General features: G+C 49.2%; 8 protein-coding genes across 8 annotated transcripts; 3 read left to right on the plus strand and 5 right to left on the minus strand.

Annotated features, from left to right (window-relative positions):
- Positions 1-7: 7 nt before the first annotated feature.
- Positions 8-1,447, plus strand: N7503_004563 (putative cysteine synthase; the record flags this gene model as incomplete). Its single annotated transcript, XM_057064110.1, has 4 exons — positions 8-265; positions 316-375; positions 425-543; positions 598-1,447. 4 exons carry the CDS (start codon positions 8-10, stop codon positions 1,445-1,447), a joined length of 1,287 nt encoding a protein of 428 aa, XP_056921853.1.
- Positions 1,448-1,537: 90 nt separating this feature from the next.
- On the minus strand, positions 1,538-3,352 carry N7503_004564 (Myb-like DNA-binding domain protein; the record flags this gene model as incomplete). Its single annotated transcript, XM_057064111.1, has 1 exon — positions 1,538-3,352. The coding sequence occupies one exon, from the start codon at positions 3,350-3,352 to the stop codon at positions 1,538-1,540; it is 1,815 nt and encodes a 604-aa protein (XP_056921854.1).
- A 308-nt stretch (positions 3,353-3,660) lies between these two features.
- N7503_004565 (beclin 1) lies at positions 3,661-5,296 on the plus strand (the record flags this gene model as incomplete). Its single annotated transcript, XM_057064112.1, has 2 exons — positions 3,661-3,745; positions 3,804-5,296. 2 exons carry the CDS (start codon positions 3,661-3,663, stop codon positions 5,294-5,296), a joined length of 1,578 nt encoding a protein of 525 aa, XP_056921855.1.
- Positions 5,297-7,839: 2,543 nt separating this feature from the next.
- N7503_004566 (Clr5 domain-containing protein) lies at positions 7,840-9,185 on the plus strand (the record flags this gene model as incomplete). The annotated part of the gene is made up of 4 exons (XM_057064113.1): positions 7,840-8,042; positions 8,174-8,412; positions 8,470-8,589; positions 8,641-9,185. 4 exons carry the CDS (start codon positions 7,840-7,842, stop codon positions 9,183-9,185), a joined length of 1,107 nt encoding a protein of 368 aa, XP_056921856.1.
- A 3,382-nt stretch (positions 9,186-12,567) lies between these two features.
- pex13 (peroxin PEX13) lies at positions 12,568-14,102 on the minus strand (the record flags this gene model as incomplete). Its single annotated transcript, XM_057064114.1, has 3 exons — positions 12,568-13,343; positions 13,409-13,921; positions 14,051-14,102. The coding sequence occupies 3 exons, from the start codon at positions 14,100-14,102 to the stop codon at positions 12,568-12,570; spliced, it is 1,341 nt and encodes a 446-aa protein (XP_056921857.1).
- A 593-nt stretch (positions 14,103-14,695) lies between these two features.
- N7503_004568 (ER oxidoreductin) lies at positions 14,696-16,680 on the minus strand (the record flags this gene model as incomplete). Its single annotated transcript, XM_057064115.1, has 3 exons — positions 14,696-14,834; positions 14,891-16,497; positions 16,579-16,680. 3 exons carry the CDS (start codon positions 16,678-16,680, stop codon positions 14,696-14,698), a joined length of 1,848 nt encoding a protein of 615 aa, XP_056921858.1.
- Positions 16,681-18,226: 1,546 nt separating this feature from the next.
- On the minus strand, positions 18,227-19,386 carry N7503_004569 (intradiol ring-cleavage dioxygenase; the record flags this gene model as incomplete). Its single annotated transcript, XM_057064116.1, has 2 exons — positions 18,227-18,814; positions 18,868-19,386. 2 exons carry the CDS (start codon positions 19,384-19,386, stop codon positions 18,227-18,229), a joined length of 1,107 nt encoding a protein of 368 aa, XP_056921859.1.
- A 1,960-nt stretch (positions 19,387-21,346) lies between these two features.
- On the minus strand, positions 21,347-22,678 carry N7503_004570 (isopenicillin N synthase family dioxygenase; the record flags this gene model as incomplete). The annotated part of the gene is made up of 3 exons (XM_057064117.1): positions 21,347-22,006; positions 22,077-22,476; positions 22,638-22,678. The coding sequence occupies 3 exons, from the start codon at positions 22,676-22,678 to the stop codon at positions 21,347-21,349; spliced, it is 1,101 nt and encodes a 366-aa protein (XP_056921860.1).
- Between the last annotated feature and the right edge of the window lie 243 nt (positions 22,679-22,921).

Raw genomic sequence — 22,921 nt, forward strand, 5'->3', positions numbered from 1 at the left:
AGCGACAATGTCAGAGCGCTCTGCTGTGTATATTGGCACAGCATTCGTTGCTGGTGTATGTCTGACTATCGTATGCAAAGACATACTTGACTCGCGTCGCCGCGAAAAATCAGCATCCCCCGAAGCACAATCAGACGCTCCTGTTGCTCGATCAGGCCCTCCTGCTATCGTAGAGGGAATTCAAGGGTGTATTGGAAACACACCTCTTTTTCGAATAAAATCTCTATCTGACGCAACGGGATGCGAGATCCTTGCCAAGGCAGAAGTATGCAGTCTTCCGCGATATAAAGACACTCGCTCTAACTATGTCCACAGTTCTTGAATGGCGCCGGTCAAAGCTCAAAGGATCGGGTTGCTTTAAGTATGATTGAATTGGTATGCTTAACCATGATCATTTGACATCGCAATACTGATTCCATGACAGGCAGAAGAACAGGGTATCTTGACACCCTATTCAGGCGACACTATCTATGAAGGTACATCAGGTTCAACTGGTATCTCACTGGCGTCTCTAGCCCGAGCAAAGGGGTACCTTGCACACATGTAATACCATCTGATCCTACCCATCCAGCTCAATGGAGCTAACTTTGAACCCAGCTGCATGCCCTCAGACCAAGCAATTGAAAAATCAGATCTTCTGTTGAAGCTAGGTGCAATCGTCGATCGCGTGCCGCCAGCACCAATTGTTGAGAAAGAGAACTTTGTCAACCGTGCCAGAGCACTAGCAACCGCTCATACGGCCTCAACTACAGTGACCATCCCTGATACAGAGGGTGACCTGGTCGAGCCATCAGATCGCATGGCCCGTGGCCGCGGGTTCTTCGCGGATCAGTTTGAGAACGAAGCAAACTGGCGCGCTCACTTTGGCGGCAGTGGACCGGAAATTTATATCCAGTGCAATGGCAAGATTGATGCCTTTGTAGCAGGTGCTGGCACAGGCGGGACCATTTCTGGTGTGGCGCGGTATCTGAAACCCCTGCTACCGAATATCACAGTTGTACTCGCGGATCCGCAGGGAAGCGGACTGTATAACCGGGTGCGGTATGGAGTGATGTTTGACGTGAAGGAGCGAGAAGGGACCCGTCGTCGACGTCAGGTCGATACCATTGTTGAGGGAATTGGGATTAACCGCGTCACTGCTAATTTCGAGGCTGGCAAGGAGCTTGTTGATGATGCGGTTCGTGTTACTGATGCTCAGGCATTGGCAATGGCCAAGTGGCTTGTTGAGAAAGATGGGATCTTCGTTGGGAGCAGCAGCGCTGTCAACTGCTTTGCAGCTGTGAAGACGGCTCAGAAGCTGGGTCCTGGTCATCGAATTGTGACTATGCTGTCGGACTCGGGTTCACGGCATCTGTCTCGATTCTGGAAGAAGGCCGGCAATGTTGGCGGAGCTGTTGATACTAAGCTTACCGATGTCTTGAATGCACGGGATGAGCATTTTCAATAGATTTCATCAAAGGTACTATTGATTGATAGCTAATTATTAGAGCTTTATTTAATGACATTTCTGACGAAGTCCATATAGCTAGAAATCGTATCAATTTGTGAACTTTAACTGCTTGGCTGGGGACGCTCTCTTCGGTGTCCTAGATCCCCGCTGGCTTGCAGTTGGACTATCAAGGTAGATGGCAGACAGCTTGGAAGGTGATGATGCGTTACTGATGTTGTCGATTAAGTCATCATTGTCATCAACGAGATCCTCAAATACCCGAGGATGCTCATTTTCCATAAAAGAACCCGGCTCAGAAGGTTCGGAGGAAGTCTCCACAGAAGCCTCGGAGTCAACTTCCTCGACAGAAGGAACAATCTGCTCTGTCTCATGTACCTGCTCAACCCTACCGACTTCCTGGTTCTGCTCAGATTCCCGCTCGGGCACTCTGGCCACATGGCCATGCCATGCATCATCTCCAACCCAAAGCCTGAGCATCTCAAACTCAATTTCCGCTTTGGTACGCTGTGGCATTCTATTTGTAATATTCAGCCATGTCAGACCAGATTCATCTTTCAGACTTTCCAAGGTTTCAAGCTCGGACTGGGTCCACGGAGCAGATAGCTGAGGGGGATTTGCGCGGCGATCTGTCCAATGAGATAAATTCCATTGATAAATTTGAGACCTACTCCGATGAGGTAAAAGGTCGTGAATCTCGTTCCATTTTTTCTTTTGGATGTGCCTCATGCGAACCACTAGCTTGGCGTCGTCGGGCGTCATCCCTCGCTTTGATTTGACGGGGTTTTCCGAGGCCATGGTAGAAGAAAAAACGTGGGACTGGGAATGTGCATCAAAATCATCGTGTAAATTGGAGGCGTCGAATGCCACATGGCTTTCTGCAGCATTTCTCGCGTGGTTCTGAAGTTTATTGTTATCTTTAGCTTCCGTAGCCGATTGGCCAGGCGGGGATGGGCGAGGCGGGAGTCGTGCATCGGGCGATTGTAGGCGAGCTGTACGAGCCGAAGCCTGCATCCGTTTTCCGCGTATATTCCTCGCCACGCTCTTCAAAGAAGGCGAAGGTTGAAAATCTTGAAGCGGGTCGTCTGATTCATCTCCATCTGGCGTGGCTGCAAATGACCAGTCGTGCGCCACAGGACTGGAATGATACTTTCGTTTCGCCCGGAGCCGGCTTTTGTTCGGCGTTGATTTGGGTTTAACTTCTGTACGTGGACGCCCTCGTCGAGGCACGCTCCATAAAGAGCCAGACCCTGGTGGAGATGCTTCCCTTTCGAGATGTGGAAGTTTCGGACCCCCCTTCCGCCTTGTTTCGGCCGTGGGCGTGGAGAAGAAAGCGGGCAATTCGGGGGCTTGCCAAACAGGATCCAATGGCGGGTCATTTTCGAATCGGTCTGGAGCGTTGTATGATTGCACAACAGGTTTGTTGTCTATCTCGGCAAGTTGATGATGCGCTGTTGAAGCCCAGGCACTGGCGGTCTGATCATCAGCACCGGAACTGCATGGTACTTCGTCTTGCGAGTGGCTCTGCATAGAAGGTTCCTGGCGCTCATCTATGTCATGCTCTTCTGCATCATCCTCTGACAAATCATCCTCATAGAGCCACGCTCGTGCCCGTTCGTCTCCAATGTCGACCTCCTCGCGCATCCCCGATAGGTGGCCATTATCGACCACAATCTTCCCAGTTTGTAAATCAATCTCATCGCCTACATCCGTAAAGTCTTTGCCGTATTTGGAGAAAATCCCTTCGAAAATCGATTTTAGCCGCATGTCATTTTGGGCGCGTGCTGCCTGGAGGTCCCACTCCTCAGTCACCTCTTCTGGGGAGCCCGATGGCAAAGAGAGGCGCTGTCGTTTCGCGGGGCGCTCCATATTATCGTCCGTCGATGCAGCTATATTGGCGCCCATTGTGTAAATCGCTGCGCTGCCGGGGAGCGCGTGGGTCAACGCGGTCGGGTTTCACGCGCGAAGTCAAGCTTCAAGCAACATAATTTCCGCGTCAAGTAGGAGTACCCGTGGAGGTCGTGAGAATACAGCGTCAGGAAGCAGTAGAGAATAGATATATATCGATAGCGAGAAGAAAGAATGCTATTAAGCGCGCGAATGCGGAGCGCGAAAGTTCAAAAACAAACGGACAAAAGAATATGACGTTCCCGCAGCTTCCAACTTAAACCTCCCCACATCCATCTCCCAAAAATGAACTGATCCCCCACACTATGTATTGCCAGAAGTGCCGGACGTCATTGAAGTTGGATGGCTCACTCGAGTCGCTCAATCCAGCTGCGTTTGAGCTACTCGTCAGTAAGCTTCCCCTTTATGCTGTGGAGCTACGTGTTGATTCTAACCAAGCTCCGAACAGACTCCACAGGCAGAACACTATCGGACCATGGCGCTGCATCATCCGCAAGTCGAACATCCTACCCCTCCGAACGACGGGAACTCTACGATCGAACCACAAAAAATGCTACGCCACCAGTTTACAGGAGATCTATCCCTGGCCCTCGGTCGGGGGGTCAGAGTAACCCTCCAGGGTTGCCTCGCGGAGATAGCGGCAACATGTCGTTCGTGATGCTTACGGAGTCGCAATTTGTGCCCCCGGCTGTCGAGAATCTACCCACTCGCCCCAAGCGCAAAAGTACTGGACAGACCCAGGATCATGCCCAGGAGGAAGGGTCTTTTGCCAACCAAGTGGAACGAGCCACCCGTCTCTTTGAGATTGTGTCAGCACGCTCGGATATTGACCATCCGATATGTGTCGAGTGTACTGAGATGCTCGTTGAAGGACTACAGAAACGTCTCACCGGGGCTACAAAAGAGCGCGACGCCTACATCTCTTTCCTTCGGAGCTTAAACGCCTCCGTGCCGACCGCGGACGAGCTAGCATCCGCTGAGAAATCGCTGAAAGAAAGCCTCGAAGCAGAGAAAGCGGCCTTTGCGGAGCTAGAAGACTTGGAACGAGAAAAGGCTGAACTTGACAAAGAGATTGCGGGTCTTGAGGAAGAGTCCCAGCAACTAGATGCCGACGAAGAAACATTCTGGCGGGCCCGCAACGCCTTTGCCTTGACACTGGCTGAGTTTCAAACCGAGCGCGATGCGCTCAATATGCGTTACGACCACGACTCGCAGCAGCTAGAGCGACTGCAACGGACAAATGTTTACAATGACGCGTTTTGCATCGGTCATGATGGATATTTTGGGACTATTAATGGCCTGCGTCTAGGCCGTCTGGCTAACCCCTCGGTTGAGTGGCCCGAGATCAATGCCGCTTGGGGCCAGACCTGCCTACTCTTGTCAACGATCGCAGAGCGCCTCGGGTTTCAATTCCAGGGCTATAGATTGAAACCACTGGGGTCCACCTCTCGGATCGACAAGATTGAGTATCCCGTGCACCCAACCGGGCCATCTGCCAGTGATCGAGTTGCGCCCAAGATTACCCAACTAGACCTGTTTTCATCCGGGGATCTTCCTCTCAATCTCCCTTGGCTGCATCGACGCTTTGACGCTGGCATGGTGGCGTTCCTCGAATGTCTCCGCCAGCTGGGGCAGTTCGTCGAATCGACGCCCGCCGCAGTAGCATCCCCTCGTCGTGGACAGACTAGCGCCACCGCCCCCGGGCTTCGACTGCCCTATGAAATCCAGCGCGACCGTATCGGGGATGCCAGCATTAAGCTCGGATTTAATCAGAATGACGAGACTTGGACTCGCGCCTGCAAATACACTTTGACGTGCTGCAAGTTCCTGTTAGCGCATGCGAGCAACGTTGCCAGCGCAGGATCGAACAACTCCGCTGTCGCGGCTGCAGCCGTGGCAGCTGCTGAGACTCGACCCAGTCCCGCCAAGAGCCGACCCTGAACGAGGCTGGAACTTTAGATTACAGGGATCATGCGGTGAAAGATTTCACGCAGCCTCACTTTTATTTTTCACCCCCTTCCTTCTAAGCGACTTGTCATGGGAATGCACGATCCCCGATGCATCGAATCCCGGTTCCCCCCCCTGGGCGACGGTACTTTTGTTAAACGTGGGTACGTGCCCCAGTACAGCATAGACCTCGTCAGCCGTTGGAGTTTTATTGGTTCCCCGATCGATCGACAAGGCTGGAATCATCAGTGTCCTGTCATCCGCTGGTTGGACACAGCCGCCCCCTAGGCCACAAGAGGGAACTCGTGGGCCGGAAAGCTGTTCCATTCCTATCTGGCCTGGATTCGACTGGGGAAGGGGCAGGCCTTCCGATACGCTCCCGGGCTATTCTCTTTTGCGAGTGATTCACTCGTTTACCCGGTCTACGCGCTACATCCTAGTACCTGCAGGCGATCCGAGCCGGTGAACGGTGGTCCGTGGGGCCTATAGTGATGGGCGCGGTACAATTCTCCGCTAATTTCGACGCGCAATGTGGACCCTGCTCCACGCGGGAAATAATGCTCTTGCCGTTTTCTGCCATCTCAGGAGTCCACCGTTTCACAGTGAGAGAGCTCGAGCGCGAAGGAAAGCAAAAGGCCAAATATAATAAAATAAAATAAATCCAAAAAGCCAAATGACAACAACACATCCATATCCACCTACACGACGGCGGCCCCGCGGCCCCGCATTTTAGCACCAGAACCCTCCGATCCATACCCATTCGAGACCTAGTCCCCGGAGCATGCACGTAGTAGGGACGGTGCCCGATTGTGTCCCCCCTATACTGTAATTTGGTACTTGTGCTTCATTCTTGCCACCAAAAGGAGAAGGAGTCTCAAAGTACGAAGACCAGCTGTCCCCGTACCTTTCACTTTGTTCGGGAACTAGGACCATCCCCCGAGCACTGAGCGCGTCGATCACTGCAGCGATGCCTTGCCACCTAACTCATCCGTGCGTTCTAGGCGTTGTGATTCGGGCTAGTGCAGAGGTACTTTGACCCTATCATGAATCCACCCGGAGGATCATTCCCATCCACACGCGAGTGTTACAGAATATACCTCACCTAGCTTAGCTTGGGTAGCTTAGGGTCGAGGCTTTTTTTTTTTAGAGACAATTTCAATCTAAAATCGACTAGAATATGATAAGCTATGATTTATGAATTAATGGATTTTCAAAATTTTGAGGGTTTTTTTTTGGTAATTTTTCGCAGCTGACTGATGGATGACCAGAGTTTCGGCCGGAAAGGGTAGGGACCAAAGCGCAGAATGTACTGTACGAATACCTCGGGGAACATATACGGGGACTGTAAAGTGCTTGCATCTCTTTTCCTTTCTTTTTTTTTGATTTCTTTTTATTGGACCGATCTACCTGTCGCATGTCTTTCCCCCTTGATTACTTGACATTCTGGGGATGACACTTGTCTCAACGGTCATAGGCATGTTCTAACGGCTTCGCCCCCACCCTTGCGTCCGATACACGAGGGATAGACGACAGAGCTAGGGACGTAGATGTCAACCTGGCAAAAAATAGATTGAAAATTACGACAGTAAATTCAGGAGAATGAAAAAGTTAGAATGATGCTGTCAGCAATGAGAAAAACTGACAGGGAAGGTGGCTGTTACAGAACCATAGTGTTGGGATTGTCAGTTTCGGGGAAGCGAAGCTGAAAACAAAGAGCTGTCAAGGGAGGTTTCGGGCCGCTCCCGGGTCCATTGATACGTATGGATACTTTGCCCACGAGCGAGAGGAATTGAGGAACCGAATAGCGAATCTTTGAAAAAAATAAATGAGTGATTATATGATCATTATTGCCTACAAAGGATTCAGCTTTATTACGTAGATGAGGCAAAGGACAAATAGGAATCCAGAATAGTAAGCCGCAACCCAAATAGAAAAGGCAGCGGAAAATGCATCTAATTTGCGGCCAGTGCACTGCATGTAATAGTTCGGTTAGGCTGTACAGTAGCCCCGAGTCAAAAGTACGCGATGTCCAGCTCCACAGAGACAATTCTTTGTTTTTTTTCCTTTTTGATTTTGCCTCTCAGCTATCTAATCATCTGGATGTCAATGATGAGAAAATTTGTATTTTAAATTCTTTCTTATAAACTCTCATCCTTTTCAATCAAATTCCACTCGGAGACCATCTCCTTATAGCTATGATTGGCGCACCTATTGGCCGTTGACGATCATGTCACTGCACCAGTATGGAGCCCACGCCATAGCTGCAGCGACCAACCTGATTTGGCCGGGGAAGCAGGGGGTCGTGCGTCCGCGCTGCTGCGGCGCGCCGCAAAGAGTAGTCAAGAGATTCCTTGGCCCCGGCCCTGATCTGAGAAGTTGCCTGGTGATCGCATTCTTCTGATATTCTATATTCGTTTTTTTCTTTTTCTTTTTTGCATATTTTTTTATATTATATTGACTTTCGTTTCCTCCAATCCCCTACTACTCTCTTTTCCCCTCTCCCTACTTCTCTACGGAATGAGCACGGAACTCTCGTGATGGACCATTATCCCTCCCCAGCGACGCTTCCCCCTCAATCGCCCACGGCCGGGCCACAGACACCTAACACGCTCTTCCGGCCCCGCCGATCCGATGACTGGCTCGAATACCGCGAAACCATCGAACAGCTCTACCGCAGTGATCAGCTTAAATTACGGGATGTGAAACGCATCATGGAGAGGGAATATAAATTTGTCGCCTCGTATCACACCACTTTTTTTTACTTCTTCTCCCTCACCAATTTGATTTCATTTTGATGTACTTTGTTCTTTGTTGTTTCTTATAACCACAAATCTTCGGTTCAATAACAGCCCACCTAACTACATCCTTCAGAGAAAAACAATACAAAGATCGACTCGCTGCCTGGAACGTCCGAAAGAATATTAAAGCAGCCGAAGTACAAGTCATGATTCGCAAAAAGCAAAAGCGCGCCGCCCGTGGCAAACAAACCGCCTTTCGAAGAGCTGGGCAGGATGTCGACCCTAAGAAATTTACTCGTTTCGTTCGTCGCTATGGAACGCAGTGGGTGAAGAATCGGGATAAAGATGCCGAACTACAGAGTCCTGAACCGAGTATGTTATCTCCTCATGCTATCTCGGGAACGGCCATACTTATGCTACTAGCAAAAGAAACCCCGTCCGATATGTCTTGTTATACCCCCGAACGAGAGGAAGAATCCTCGACTCCAATCTCACCACCAGACGTGCAATCCCCCACCAGGGAAACCCCTCCTTACCCATTAAACTACGGTAACACCTCAACCAACCCCAGCGATATCAACATCACCTTACCTCATCTAGATCCAAACAATTTGGCAACAATGCCTGACCTAGTCATTGCCGGCGATGACGACTCTTACGCACTGAACATGCATCACTCGCATTCGCACTCCCACTCTCAGCATTCACACTCACATTCCAACCCCCCTCGCCGCCCATATCACCCGTCAGAACTGGCCCGTCCACAGACCCACCACCCATCCGTCCATTCAATGCTCCACCCACCAACGGGACACACTTTGAACCCTATTCATCCCGCCCACACGCCTGTAACAGCTATTCCACCAATATCCATTCCGGCCTCGACTTCATCGTCTGTTCCTATTCCTGTTTCTGCGCCCGCACCTCCCGTCACCCTCCCTGCTCAACCACAGCTCTCACATCGGGATGATATTGATGCCCCGGGTGAGGTTGTTTCTAATTTCCAGGGCTGGACTCCGTTGGATATCTTCCAAAATCGTTTGGAGGGCCTGCAGTACGAGTTGGATCGCTCTATGTCTAAGTGGTCGAGGGAGCAGGATCCTAATCAGGAGCTCTCTGGTCATCATGAGGGTCTTGGACAATAATTGGTCTTTTCATTGGATCTGTCCTAGATGAGGTTCTCCTTGTCTTTTCTATTTTATTTTCTTCTTCATTTTGGCGATTTCTTTTCTTCGCTTATGTACATGATCCCTTCCCATTTTTCTGTTTCTATCATCTGAAGCGTGTTTCGTTTTCGACCTTTCTCACTTTTATTTCTTCTCTTCTCAACCAGTACGCAGCATTTATCAGACAGGAGATTGAGGAAAATATCATAGCATGGGGCGTTTTTAGGTTGGGGCCTGGTTCTGGTCTTGCTGGCTTATTTATTTTAACTTGACTTGAACGACTTAGATCAGGGGTTGAGTTCAGGGGGTTTTGCCTTTACAGTGCATTGCGTTCGTGCTATCTCCGCTGTTCTGTTTATATTATACCTATCCGCTCTATTCTCTAGTTGGGTTCATAGTGTTAGGTCCACGGTAGTGATTTTGCCAGCGCAGCATGCTTGATGGTGACTGTTCTATACCTCCAGAGGCCGTGCAACCCTCTACTAATATATATATTATGGCAATAGACTCTTGAAATATATATTTGTTGATCATCTTTAACTTGGTTTTCCTACCAACGAACCAAATGCACCCTGGCTCTATCCCACATACTGCAAATCGCACATGACTTTCACGGGTAAGACACGCCTCGGAGGCAAGAACAAAAATTTCAGTCCTCGACTCTATCTACGAATTCCACAATGTACCAACATCAACCCCAATCAAAGTTCTACAACCACTTTCACATGCAAAAATAAATTGGTCTGAAATTTACTAATATTCAAGCCATCAATTAGTCGCGAATACAACTCCGCTATGGCTGGAAACTGAACAACCGCTTCCAAGGTCAAAGTCCAACCTTGGAAGGTTGCAATTTACCTACTGGTAATGTTTGTATCATTTTACAAAATGAATGGAAACAAATACCTGAAGCGAACCGTCTAAGCTTTCCAACTTGGTAGGCAAATCTTGTGTCATTCTTGGTCATAACCCCACAATTGTGTTCATTGATAAGAGGGATGGAGCAGGAGGGTTGAATAAGGAAGCGAGAAACTTTGAGGGTGCTCGTGAATTGAGCTGCATGCGATAGAGTTCTATCAACCCAATGGGGCACACCCGGAGCAACGGATCAATCCATGAAGTAGGCATGTCTCCGATATTTGCACGTGGTGTAGCCAAAAAATAGATCTGCTGGGCTGAGGCCACAATTACGGGTGAGGATGCAATACCTCCAACGGCAAAAAAGTACCTTGGTCCTGGTGAGGTCTGATGGGTTATGGTGATCTTGCAACAATTGAAATGCCTCATCCTGATAGGTCTATCCTGGGTTGAATGTGTGAGGATCAAAGAATCACGCAAAGGACATGCAAGATCAGCGAAACGTGAATGTTGGGATTGAAAAGGTGATCCTGCGTTTTGCTATGAAACTCGCATGATTGGTCGATTCTGTATATCAAGTGTGATCTTGGGATATAAAGTGCGATCTTGGACACCCTCACTCTCTTCCTCCAGTATAAATACCCTCAACTTTTCTTCTTCTCTCCTCCTCCCTTTGCCATCACTCTTCCTCCAAGTTTTCCAAGTTCCACTTTCCATCTTTGAACTTTAATTCATGCACTCATGCATTCATCACTTCAATCCTCTCCGACATATCATGTCCTTGACCTTCTTGTCACCACACAACATCTTTGTTTACCTTCCTTCTTACATGCGTGATCAACATGTTCTTCCACCTTTGATCAACATGTTCCTCTGTCATTCATCAAGACGACCCTCCTCCTTGACACTCTCATCACCACGCAACATCGTTGATCAACATCTTGCCTCACCCATATCAATGACTTCATCCATCCTTGATGCTCATCATCAACATAACAATATATTGGTCCATCCAACCTTCACAACTTCAATTTTGTTCCTGGTCCAAGTCTTCTCTGAACAGGCGTCACACAGCACAAACATCACGATATCCAAGCTGTGTGTCAGGGCAAATTCAGATAAGACTTGGCCTTGACATATCATCAACAATAACAACATCGATCTAACTTTCACCCAATTTCAACTTCCATCTTCGTCTTGATCCAGGTATCTTCGGAACAGGCGTCACTCAGCTGTAAAATACAATCCACAAATCCACAAGCTGAGTGTCAGGTCAAATTCAGTTGAGACTTGCATCATTACACAACGGCCCATCACCCTTCGAACGCTCACGACTTCAACCTTCTGTCCTGGTCCAACTCTCTTCTGAACAGGCGTCACTCAGCGGCAAAACACAAGCCACAACTCCACAAGCTGAGTGTCAGGGCAAATTCAGTTGAGACTTGACCTTGACACAACAACAACAACAACAATACAACAATACAACAACACCGACCACCCACCCATCCAACTTTCGCTCAGCTCAACATTCTGTCTTGATCCGGGTCTTCTCTGAAGGGCGTCACTCAGCTGCCACATAACAATCCATCAGGCTGAGTGTCAGGTCAAATTCAGTTAAGACTTGTCATGGCAAACAACCTTGATCTTCGTGACTCAACCCATTCTTTTTTCTTTCTTTACGGTGTGAAGGTACAAGCTATCAGGCCACTATGACGCGATGGGGGTGACGAAGCACTGGCCCCGAATTATTCTGTTCCTATTGCTTTACATTCATGTTTTGTCGTGACACTATTTGCCATATTCACTGCCTAATGTGTCATGTTCCTCAAAATCAAAAGCCATCCGTACCAACATGCCTACAAACAAACATGTAGAATGGTAGTTGTAAATAAGATAAATAAGATCTTCTTAGAATTAATGTACAAAACTGAGGTGGCGCCAAATTAAAGATCATAGTACTGACACCAAGGATGAGGCTTGACTGCTTACCATACACTGGGCGGTTAGAATGATTTATACATTCGAAGAGCTTGGGAGACCTTATGTTAATGGCAAATACTCAATTTGTCCGGATATAGCAGAAGTAGATGTGAAACATGGAAAGCCTCCATAAAATGCAATTCGCCGGTAAGATACATAAAATCCTAGGAATCTCGCTAAACCAGGCCCATTTCGGACACGAAAGATGAAAATGAAAATTGAAACAATGTAGTGGTAAATAGGTTGAAAAGACCAGAGGAACCCCGTAAAAGCAAGGTGAAGAGAAGATGTGTATGAATATTTACGGTGAGGAATGAGACATCATCGATGAAGCCATTGGCTGCTTGGATCAAATACAGGCCAAATAGATCCAGGACGTTGCTCATGGGTGTTGTGGGGAATATGTAAAGTCGTAGATGGTCGGTTGCTTTTGTCTGGTCCGTAGAAGCAGAAGCGTAATGATATCGCGGTCGTCACAGTCAACGCTCTAACAGGCCCGGGACCTCGGGCAAAGTCTATATTCTCACGAGTAGAAGGTGCTCTTCTGGAAGCTCTCGGGCGAGATATCGCCCATCTTGCCCTTTAGCTCGGGTGGCTGGTCGCCAGAGGGCTTGGAGAGTGCCGAGAGGCTTTGTGTGCGACCGGCGTTGGGAGAGGTGGCCATCTCACTGCCAGAGGTGATGGCTGCTTGGGAGGGTCGTCGCTGGATAGTCTCCAGGTATGGACCAGGCAGGTAGCCGACACGTCCGTCACGAGCACGGCATCGCCACCATTCCGAGGCATTGCCTGTGGGGTCGGATTTGCTGAGAACAGCAACAATGTCGCCCTTCTTCACAGCCAAATCGATACCGTTGCTCTCCTGGGTCTCGGGTGAGTAGTCGTATAGGACACGGCAGAAGTCCAGCTTGGTAGGATCGAGCGAGGCGGACATTGGCTCGCCGTTGGGGCCAACAAGTTGCTGTCGGCGCTTGGCCTCTGCTTCCTGCGACCGGGCGAGAGCCTTAATGAGCTTGCTCATGAGGTAGGGAAGACCGAACACAGCCACGAGGAACATGAAGAACGGCTTCTTTGATGGCTTGACAGGGGCGGGTGAGCCATCAGGGAGAGTAGTGGGGGCAGATCGCCCGCCCATAAACGCAGCGAAAGCCGCAGGAGTCAGCGAAGTAGCGTCCGCTGGGGGAGGGCGGCCGGTGAGTTTGGCGATTAATGTGCGGAACCACCGAATGATTGTGAAAATCCCCAGCGCCGAGCCGAGGGTGTTTCGCAATGTGCCGAGTTGCTCTGCGACCGAAATCATTGCTACCACAAAGTTAGACTCTGCTCTCTTCGTTCGCAAGTTCATGAATTTCAAAGAAGAATCTTACCGAAGAATGAACTGTGAGTAGCCATATAAGTGCTTTCCAGCATCTGAGCAAAGCCTCCAAATGCTCCGACGATGCTTTCAATCATCTGGAACGTGGCCTGGGTGCTCTGACTAAAAGAGTTCGTCAAGCTGTTGGGATCATTCGGGTCCTGCCCAGGCATGCCACCATACATGCCTCCCATACCACCCATGCCGCCGTACATGCCTCCCATACCACCATAGCCGCCATAGCCCCCTCCGTACATGGAGCCCATACTGCCGAAGCGGGAGTATGGTGAGGAGTATGAGCCCATGCCACCAAGCCCACCGTAAGGGCTGGCGCCTAAGCGAGACGCACCATATGGAGAGTAGTTGGAGGCGTTATTGTTGACAACGGAGTTGAGAGTGCTGGGGCGGGAGGGTAAATCGGGTGCGGTTGAGACGGTTGCGGGGTTGCCCGCAGAGGGGTTGGTAGTAGTCATCGCAGTGGAAGCAACAGGACTACCAGCAGTGGGCACAGATGACAATGCGTTACCTGTACATCATTAATACTGAGTCATTAAAGAAGTTGCGATGGGAACGCGATCGAGATCGCCTCCCATATGCCTCGGTTCACCGCTTTGCGGCTTTTGATCCGCGATCTGGGGAAGGGGAAAGAACTCACCAGTGGCAGCACCTGCCATTTCCCACGGTTTTGGTGGTGACACCGATGCCATGATGAGCAATCTAGCGCATCGGGTCAAGAAGATGGGGAAATGAAACTGGGGGTGGAGCGCGATGACGGGGAAAGGAAGTGGGAAAAGGCAAAGTTCCAGGGCGCATGTGGCCGGGAGTGGAGAAGCCGAGGATGTCGGCGATTACCGAATACGCCTAGGCTGTTCGCCAAGTTGCCACAGAGTGTACCGTAGATGTCAATGTACAATTTGTATGTCGATTAATTCAAATTTCTCTTTTCTATTCTTCTATTCTTCTCATTGATGAATTTTCATTTCGCAAGCCTGGTACTGCGGGGTGAAATCTCTGTGGTGGCAAATCGACTAAGTACCAATACGCTTATCAAAGTACCCGAAGTGGTATGCATTTCCGAGGGAAAGTATACTTAGTCAAAGCCATGGAATTTGTACATTTGTCACTCATCTATCACAAACAAACATTAAGCAAGTTGAGACAATGAGACTGAATCTATAGCCAATATAAAAGCAGTGAATCCACTGATGCAAATATTTATCCCCAAACCCCAAATTAGACCGATCTTCTCAACGCCAAATAAAAAAAAGGTCGCTATTTACATGCGTATGCTAACACGGAATCAAAGCTCTTTATAATCGACAGAGTTACGCATGGGATCGTCTGACCCGGGAGCCTTGAGTCTCCACTGACGAGGAGGAACAGGCAGACCCAGCCAGAAAGCCCAGAGTCGCTCAGTTTCTGATCTCAAAATGCCATAACTATTCGCCAAGTCAGTATTCTTGTTATCACTCTAGACGAGAAAAGAATCACATACCAGGTGCGAGGGATTTCAATCCAACTCCTCATGACATACAAAGTTGTGTCGCGAATAACGGTCCACTCAGTCACCAAGTCATCATAGGGAGTGGCCTTCTCGGGGCGGACCGGGTACTCCCAGGGCTTGCGTCCCTCCATCTTCTGACCTCCATGGTACCATTCACTGTCATCATTCTCCTCATAGTACAGGTTACCAGCACCATCGTGGAATACACGTCTGGGTTGCTTCTTGTCCGGCGTCACTTCAGCATTCTTGGGGGCGAGAGGAGCATAGTGGTGGAGGGGGAATGCGTGCTCCTGGCCGGCCTCATAGGCCTCGTGGAAGCTACGCGCGGCAGCAAGACTGTGAGAGATACGGCCGAGGGTGTTGATCAGAGCGACGAGCTCAGTGCGGCGCAGAGGCGGGTTCTCGCCGTTCTTAGTCTCGTCGTACTCGAAGAGAACCTTCAATGCGGTTCCGTACCCGTTGATCTGGAGCTTTCCCCATAGACGGCATTTGTCACAGCCAACGCAGTCCATCAGGCGGCTAACGTTGCGGAACCGGTTTCGGAAGTCATCTTTCAGGCCGTGAGCAATGGGATCTTGAAACATGAGCTCCTCATCAAAGATGCGAGGGGGACGCGCCAGAATTTCCGCAAGCTCGTTGACTCGCTGCTTGGTGTCGAAATCCTGGACGGGATCGCTGGTACAGAAAGTGTAGCTTTGCAGGTGCTTGCGCAGCTTGGCCACAGCGCGTGACACCAAGGCGTAGTTGAAGTACATGTTGGAGACGCGCTCAGGGTGGTCGTGCAATCGCTCCTTATAGCACTGCATGTTGGGTTGCCACTGGCCGGTGGTCTGGTTCAAGTAATCCCAGCAGAGGTGGGTGGAAATAGAAGCGTGCATACCGCTAATAAGACGGTGGAAGACTCGCTTCTCCAAGCACTCATTATCCAACTCCAGCTCCTGGCCATCCAGGCGCTGTGACTCCTTCTGCAACACGTTACGGAAATCAGATGCTGCTTGGAGTCCGCCGAGGGGAACGTTGTGAGACTGGTCCTCCAGAGCCTCCTCGGTGGACTTCATGAAACAGTTTTCGCGGTAGATGGCGTCCCATACCTGGTGTGCACCAGGTCCGGAGTATCCGGTGAATCGTTCAGGGTTGTCCACCAAGCTCACGTAGTCGCCCTTGCCCGCCGAGCCTTCGTCCTCGGGTATACAGTAGTCACGGTCATCACATTCGTCGTCATACTCCATCACACAGCTTTCACCGACACCCTCTCCGAGCATACCCTGGAGAGGTCGCTCCTTCGGACGTTCCGCCTGTACCCTGCGTGGCGGATGGTTGGCTTTTGGCCCCTCCAGCTTGCTCAGCTCCTCCGCGCGCCAGGTAAGCGGAATATCCTCCTCGGACTCAATCGTATTCACAGAGCATGCAATGTTGCCACACATGCTATTGGCATCAGACCAAAACGGGCATTCGGTGTTGAACAGGTTCAATCGGTAATATGAGAAGAAATCGGTTTCGGTGGTAAGAGACTGGAGGAGGGAGTAGACATCGTCGTTGAGTTTGTTAATAGTGCCGTACGAAACGCAGGCGTCTGTAACCATAGCCGAGGGATCAAACTACAACAATCGTGGAAAATGTCAGCTTAATCAATCCACGCGTGTGATTTTTTGCCTCCGGGCCTTTCGAGATGGACTTACAGCGCATTTCGCTGTGTCGAGTTCTTTGGAGACATGGCTAGCATCTGCGACAGTCGCCAAGGCGAAGACAGCGGTGTAGAACAGCTTTGCCGCGGAACGCATCTTGTGGACCATCAGTGAGAGAGTTGTATGAAGAAAGCAGGACGCGGAGAATGCGGCAACGCTGTATACGCAATGTGGCGCAAAACGAAAACCTCCACAATGGTTTGTAAAATCAAGTCGCGGATTTATCGCGCAAATCAGATAGTAATCACAGTCTCCGATTCATGCCACGGAAGGAATGTTGGCTTATAAAGAAATAAACTTAAAAAAGGAAGTGGACAATCTGGCCTTCGCGCAGTGGCGGATTCCTTTATCATCGGTCCGATCGACGCCAAGAGGTGGTCTGATGTAAGCTGATTGGCTGCAGCCTGCGACCCCAACTTATATAAATAGTTTAGTCCATCAATGAATGGCTTCATGTCGTATGACTGGTGATCAGTTGAGTATGTTCTGTTGCGAAGATCACAACTAATTACGCCATTACAATTGTTTCACAAAGAACTGGAATAGGCCTGTTGTACGACATTTACCAGGTAGCACGCCTAGAAAATGACATTTATAAGCAAGGAGCTAGGGATCAAATTGTTGAGCAAAGCACCTACATACCGGGATATTGAATCAGCAAATCACTGACATCATTATGGATATGCGACTAAAACATGAGCTTTGCTACCTTCATATACCAGATTGCGATCGGTAGGAGGTAATCAAAGGCGAGGACATTGACAAGCTCTAAAAACCGTGATGGAGTAACAAAACATGTTGGGACTAATAACAATAGTCCAATACACAGCCCAGGCACTGAGCCCATTTAGTAACGTTGCAACCGTGGAAAATGTCTCGGGCATCAAGCAGGCTACATAGCATCTCTTTTCCCAGATCATAGAAGTATGGGTCATTCAAAAGTTTGAGCCGGTGAATCACGTCCGTTGATTCGTCATATGATTAAGGAACATTCAGCATACTTATGGTATTTCAAGAACAAGGATCTCGCATTTGATGAAAACATATGCGAATGAATATGACTGCCACCTAAGACCTCGCAGGAGGATGAGGGATGACTATAAAACTCGGCATTTTCGAAAGCCGTTGATTATTTGCTTGGATTACAAATACTATGCTAAGCCCAATGAGGTTAGTGAGGCACGAGCTTGTTTATTGCGGGCCAAAGGGCGGTGGCAGAATTCCACCACTGGCTCCACATTATGGAAGTCACGTGGGAGTGTTGGATCTACTGTAAGTCAACTCACACGTCGCTGTGTTCTAATGTCTGATTTTTGATCACAAGGATTAGTAGGCAAGTTTTTCAAACCCAATTTTTGTCTACAGTATGGGCGCCTGAACTCACGAAAAATAAACTTTGTGACAAAGTACTTGTGAGCAATATTGCCTAAGCTAACATATATATGTATATACTAGCAGGTAAGATTTTATATACAGGTGGCCAGTGTCTTGTAACAAATAAACAGAATTTGCCAGACATGAATCACAACGCTCATTGACTAAATATTCACAATGGCTCAGGAAACGTCAAAGGTAATGACAGGACGTGCACAGGAAAGGCTGACTGAATCAAGGTTATAGGGGGTATTCTCCAACCCAGCTTTTAGTGACCTCCAGCGCCTCCAGAGCCACCAGCACCACCGGAGCCACCAGAGCCAGAGCCAGAGCCAGAGCTCGAAGAACTGCCAACAGCCTCACCACCAGAGGATGTGTACTCGAAGCTATAGGTCGGGGTATACTCGGCTGTGGTGTCAACTGCAATAGTGACCCAGCCAAAAATTCCATCGGAAACGTCATCGCCAATGTAGACATATTCAAACACGGGGTCTGAGGTACTATCCTCGGTCTCAGCAGCAAACACACGATCCTCGGCATTGGTGGTCAACTCAATCGTGTTAGTACTGTACGGGGAAGTGGCCTCAACAATCGAAATCAAGCTCTGGTCCCAGAACAGCTGGCCGATGTGGGGGACTGTACCACCGGTCAACGTGCCATTGGAGAGGACAGTAGCATCCAGATGGAGGACCACGTGGTGGTGAGTCGCACGGCCAGAATAGTGACCGGGGAAAATGGACTCGAACGTGGCGACACCATCTGAGTCGGTTTCCTGGATTCCACGAAGGAAGATCTTGTCCAGATTGCCGGTGTCCGCGGTGTTGCCGTTACCACTAGAAACCACCCCGGAGTAGACCTAATATGACTGGTTAGGGCAGACTGGAAGATTCACGGACCGACTAAACATACTCCAGTCGAATTGCAGTTCCAGATATCCCAATAAGCGCCCTCGATAGGCTCACAGGTACTGACATCCAAGAATTGGGCCTCCAGAACTACGGGAACTCCCTCTTCGTCATCGCGCACATCCTCACGGATCAACTCACCCTTCACGTAGAAGGGGCCGACCTCACCCTCAGGGTTGAGCACACATGTCCCGCTGTCGGAGAACACCACACTCTCGTCACTATCCACAGTGATATCGGTTCCTGTGTACAGGTGAGAGGTATCCAGAACAGTTGTGGTGTCCCTCTTCGACTTCAGCTGGCGACGATACTTGTCCAGGGTGGCTTTGCGGCGAGCTTCCGCACGGGCATTGAGACCAGATGCCTCGCGCTTTGCCGCGCAATTTTCAAAGTCTCGACGGACCCGTGCCTTAAACTGCTGAACACCCAAGTCACGACGTTCAACCTCGTTGTGGCCGGGGTGGGCCAGGGCTACTGTTGCAAGGCCGACAGTAGCCATGACGATGATTGATTGCAATTGCATGTTGAAGAAACACCAAGAACAATAAGACTAAATATACTGTTCTCACAGTGGAAGCTGAGAGTCGATCTTGTTGCTATGAATAAGAAACATCCAATGTCAAGACTATGCCTTTTATACCTTCCATTGTTGCAATTGACTGTTTTCACTGTCTCCTCTCATTCGTGGCTTTGAACTAGCATTGTGCTCCGCGTTCAAACAAGCACGTCGATCAAATTCCGCAAGGAGAGAAAAATGGCACAAATGATACTGCCAGAGTCTACAGCGTGGTGCCCTCCAACGGCCCTGCCGGATCTAAATTGCGTATGCCTTTTCTTGGCTCTTCAATCGCCCGTCTCGCCCTAGCTAATTCTGATCATTTTACAGGGGACGGACATTTGACCTTGACAAGGAGCGATGCAATTCTCCAAGAAAGTCTCAAGCCACGGATAAATTCCCGACGATCTTGTGGCAGAGGAAATATGCATGCGCTCTAGATGCTCCACCCACCTTGAACACATTGTGTGCATTTCGAACACTATTGATCTCCCAGGTTCCCCTACCTATCTGAATAGGTCTAAATTAGCCAAAAAGGACCGAAGAGAAGTTTGGGCGAAACGCCACAGTTGGGCGTTTCCATGATCTTCGTCAACTCCAGGTTAGAGGACCCCGCGCGCCAAGCATTTAGAGACTACCTATACCGGACTATTCACGGCACTTCATCTTCCATTGTTTATATTTTGTGAGGGGTTACATTCTGCTGCAGTAACGGCAAGTTACGAGATTGATGTCATTGCTGCGTGCATGAGGTGCCTGATATACGTGGAGAGAGAGGACAATAATATTGATTGGGAAAAGCATCCACACGTTTGACGCCGGCCTTTGATATTATTTCATATTGTTGACGCTGCCAAGAAACGCCGGAGCAAGTAAGCGATATTATGCTTCTTCTTGGCTTTGGCAACAGTCCTCCGCACCCCAATCCAATCACATGCAGAATATTAACAATGTCCAGCTATCATATGCACGCATGAAGAACAGTACATGAGGGACGCGTCAGCCTCCCCCTGGTCTCAAGATGCCAAGAAGCCAAAGGGGTGCCCCATTGACGGCTTCACACCCGTGCCAAGTATATCATTGCTTCCATTAAGAGAAATTGACAAATCATTCTATTTTGATCATTTCTCCGTTTAGAATATTGGGGTCCGGGTGATCCTACTCTATTTACCCACCCCCTCCGCCGGGCTTCCCCTTCTTGGCACGGGGAATTGAAGGGATTGAGCTGAAAGTATTTGAATGCAGTAATGGATATAGCCCTGGAGGTCTGGCAATTGCTTTGTTGTGATAGATATGTATAGCTCAAGCTCCTTTCTCGTGTCAATCGGAGAATAATTTTTGAAAATAAAGAAGTTGGAAGTTTTGAATATAGACCCGTCATATTCACGTCGCAAATGCTAGATGCTTATATGGAAGAGATCGAACCTGAACCTTGAAAGCAATGTACTTAATTCGAAGGCAAGCTCTTTAATATGTGGCCAGAAAAAGCAAGTTCAGTCCGTAATCATGGCGCATCGAGCTCTAGAAAGGAGGAATCAAAAACTTTAGGTAGTTCTAGCGTTTTGACTGACTTTTTGGATTGCTACTTAGTGTAGACCGACAAGCCCCACTACCTCAGACGTGACAAGGTCTCTACACACGCTAATTCGAACGTGGCACATGTATGATCAATACCAAGGTCCTAATCCAAAAAGAGATGCCCTTGTTGGGAACCTTGCTTCTGTCCGTCGTGCTGCTGATTCTAGGATCTCAGAGTCAGGGAAATTATGGACAGACACGACTGCCGAGGATTGAAAAAAGGGAGGTATGAGAGACTATTTTCGTTCATAATTTTAGTTTAATTATCACAAGCGGTGGCTAAATCATGTATGTGCCAAATACGCCTTCCTTGTAAATAGAATAGGTGCTATACGCCCCCGCGAAACATCTACTTCTTCGCATACGATGAGCGTAAACACTCAATCATGTGTTGCTCAACTGTAACAGACCCGCCAGTAGGTGTTGTCCCATCGAGAGGATCAAGCGGACAGTCAATATTTCCATCGAAGAAGAATGCAATAGAGTACCGATCCGCACCGGAACGATTGATAACCCGATGAACGCTGCTCTTATACTCGCCCGCAGTCCAACGGGTGATCATGTCACCGATGTTGACAACGAAGGAATCTTCACGCGGCGGTACGTCTACCCAGTCACCTGTTTCAGGGTCGCGCACCTGTAATCCAGCAATGCTATCTTGCAAAAGAAGAGTAATGGCCCCGAAGTCCGTGTGCGCTGAAGCACCGAGCTGCTTTTCGTCGGCGGCGGCGTCAATTGGTCTCACGGTGGGCGGGTAGTGTAGCAAACGCATAGGCGCAGCAGGATCACGCACAAACTGGTCGAAGATCCCTCCACCGTATGGTAGAGTTTGCGAGAGTATCTCTAGGATCTTAAATGTGAGATTCATCAGGGCTGAGAAGTATGCTTCCACGGGCTCTTTGAAGGCGGCTGCCGGGAGCACGTCAAACTCAGGCCAGACATTGGAGCCCGTAAGTATGCGGCCATATCTTGGATCCGATGGCGAGACATCACGACCAATGAAGAAACTCTGCAGCAAATATTAGTTTCGAGTGCGTAGGTGAATGGAATAGAAGCCGTGATTTCGTGCGTGGACGTACCTCTTTCAGATCAGGCAAGGTATCCGGACCATACGACTGAGTGCCTATCCCGTCATATCCACGGAAGCCAATTTGCTTCGTGATATCGAGCTTCTGTTTCTGCTCCAGTGGCAGCGCGTAGAAACGACGCGAGGCCTCAAAGGCGTCAGTCAAGGTAGACGTAGGAACGCCATGGCCAATGATCTGGAAGAAGCCCGTGTGTAAACATGCCGCACGAATAGCCTGGCAGACATCACCTGCCGCTTGGCTAGTGGGGTTTAGAAGATATGGGGAGATATCAATGGTGGGGACCAAAGAAGACGAAGAAGCGGGGGGTTGAGACGGGCGAAGCGATATCAAAAATGGGTTGTGAGTGGAAAGGAACAGGGTCAGACACAAAAGCCATCTTGTTATCTCAATCCTATGTAGAAGGATTGGCTGGGTTGTATAAAACTTTGGATGGATGTAGGAGTGGAAATGCTGACGGTTTTTGAAGGCGAAAGTGGAAAGCCTTGGAACTTTAGGGTGCTGAAGAGCCTAAAATAGACCATGACAATTTTTCTCCACTCAAACTTTACACACACACTATGACCGAGCTTGGAATCGGTGGGCTTGGCCCCCATTCTGCAAGCCACGATTTTACGTAGGCAGAAAGAACATTGCGGTTTCTATTTGAATATCATTCGGCGGTCCAAGCTACCCAAGTATCTATGGGCTGGAATGGTCACGACTATTCATTTTAGTGCTTACTCTGACTCATTCTACGATGAACGGATATATTGCCGTCCTCTATCGTTATTGAATTGTGTATTCATGACAAATCTATCAGCCAATGCTTGAATAGTTGGATGGGGCCATGGTCCAGT

Source organism: Penicillium pulvis, assembly GCF_028828015.1.
Source record: "Penicillium pulvis strain IBT 33274 chromosome Unknown contig_23_segment0_segment0, whole genome shotgun sequence".
In the NCBI taxonomy this organism is placed as follows: Eukaryota; Fungi; Ascomycota; class Eurotiomycetes; order Eurotiales; family Aspergillaceae; genus Penicillium; species Penicillium pulvis.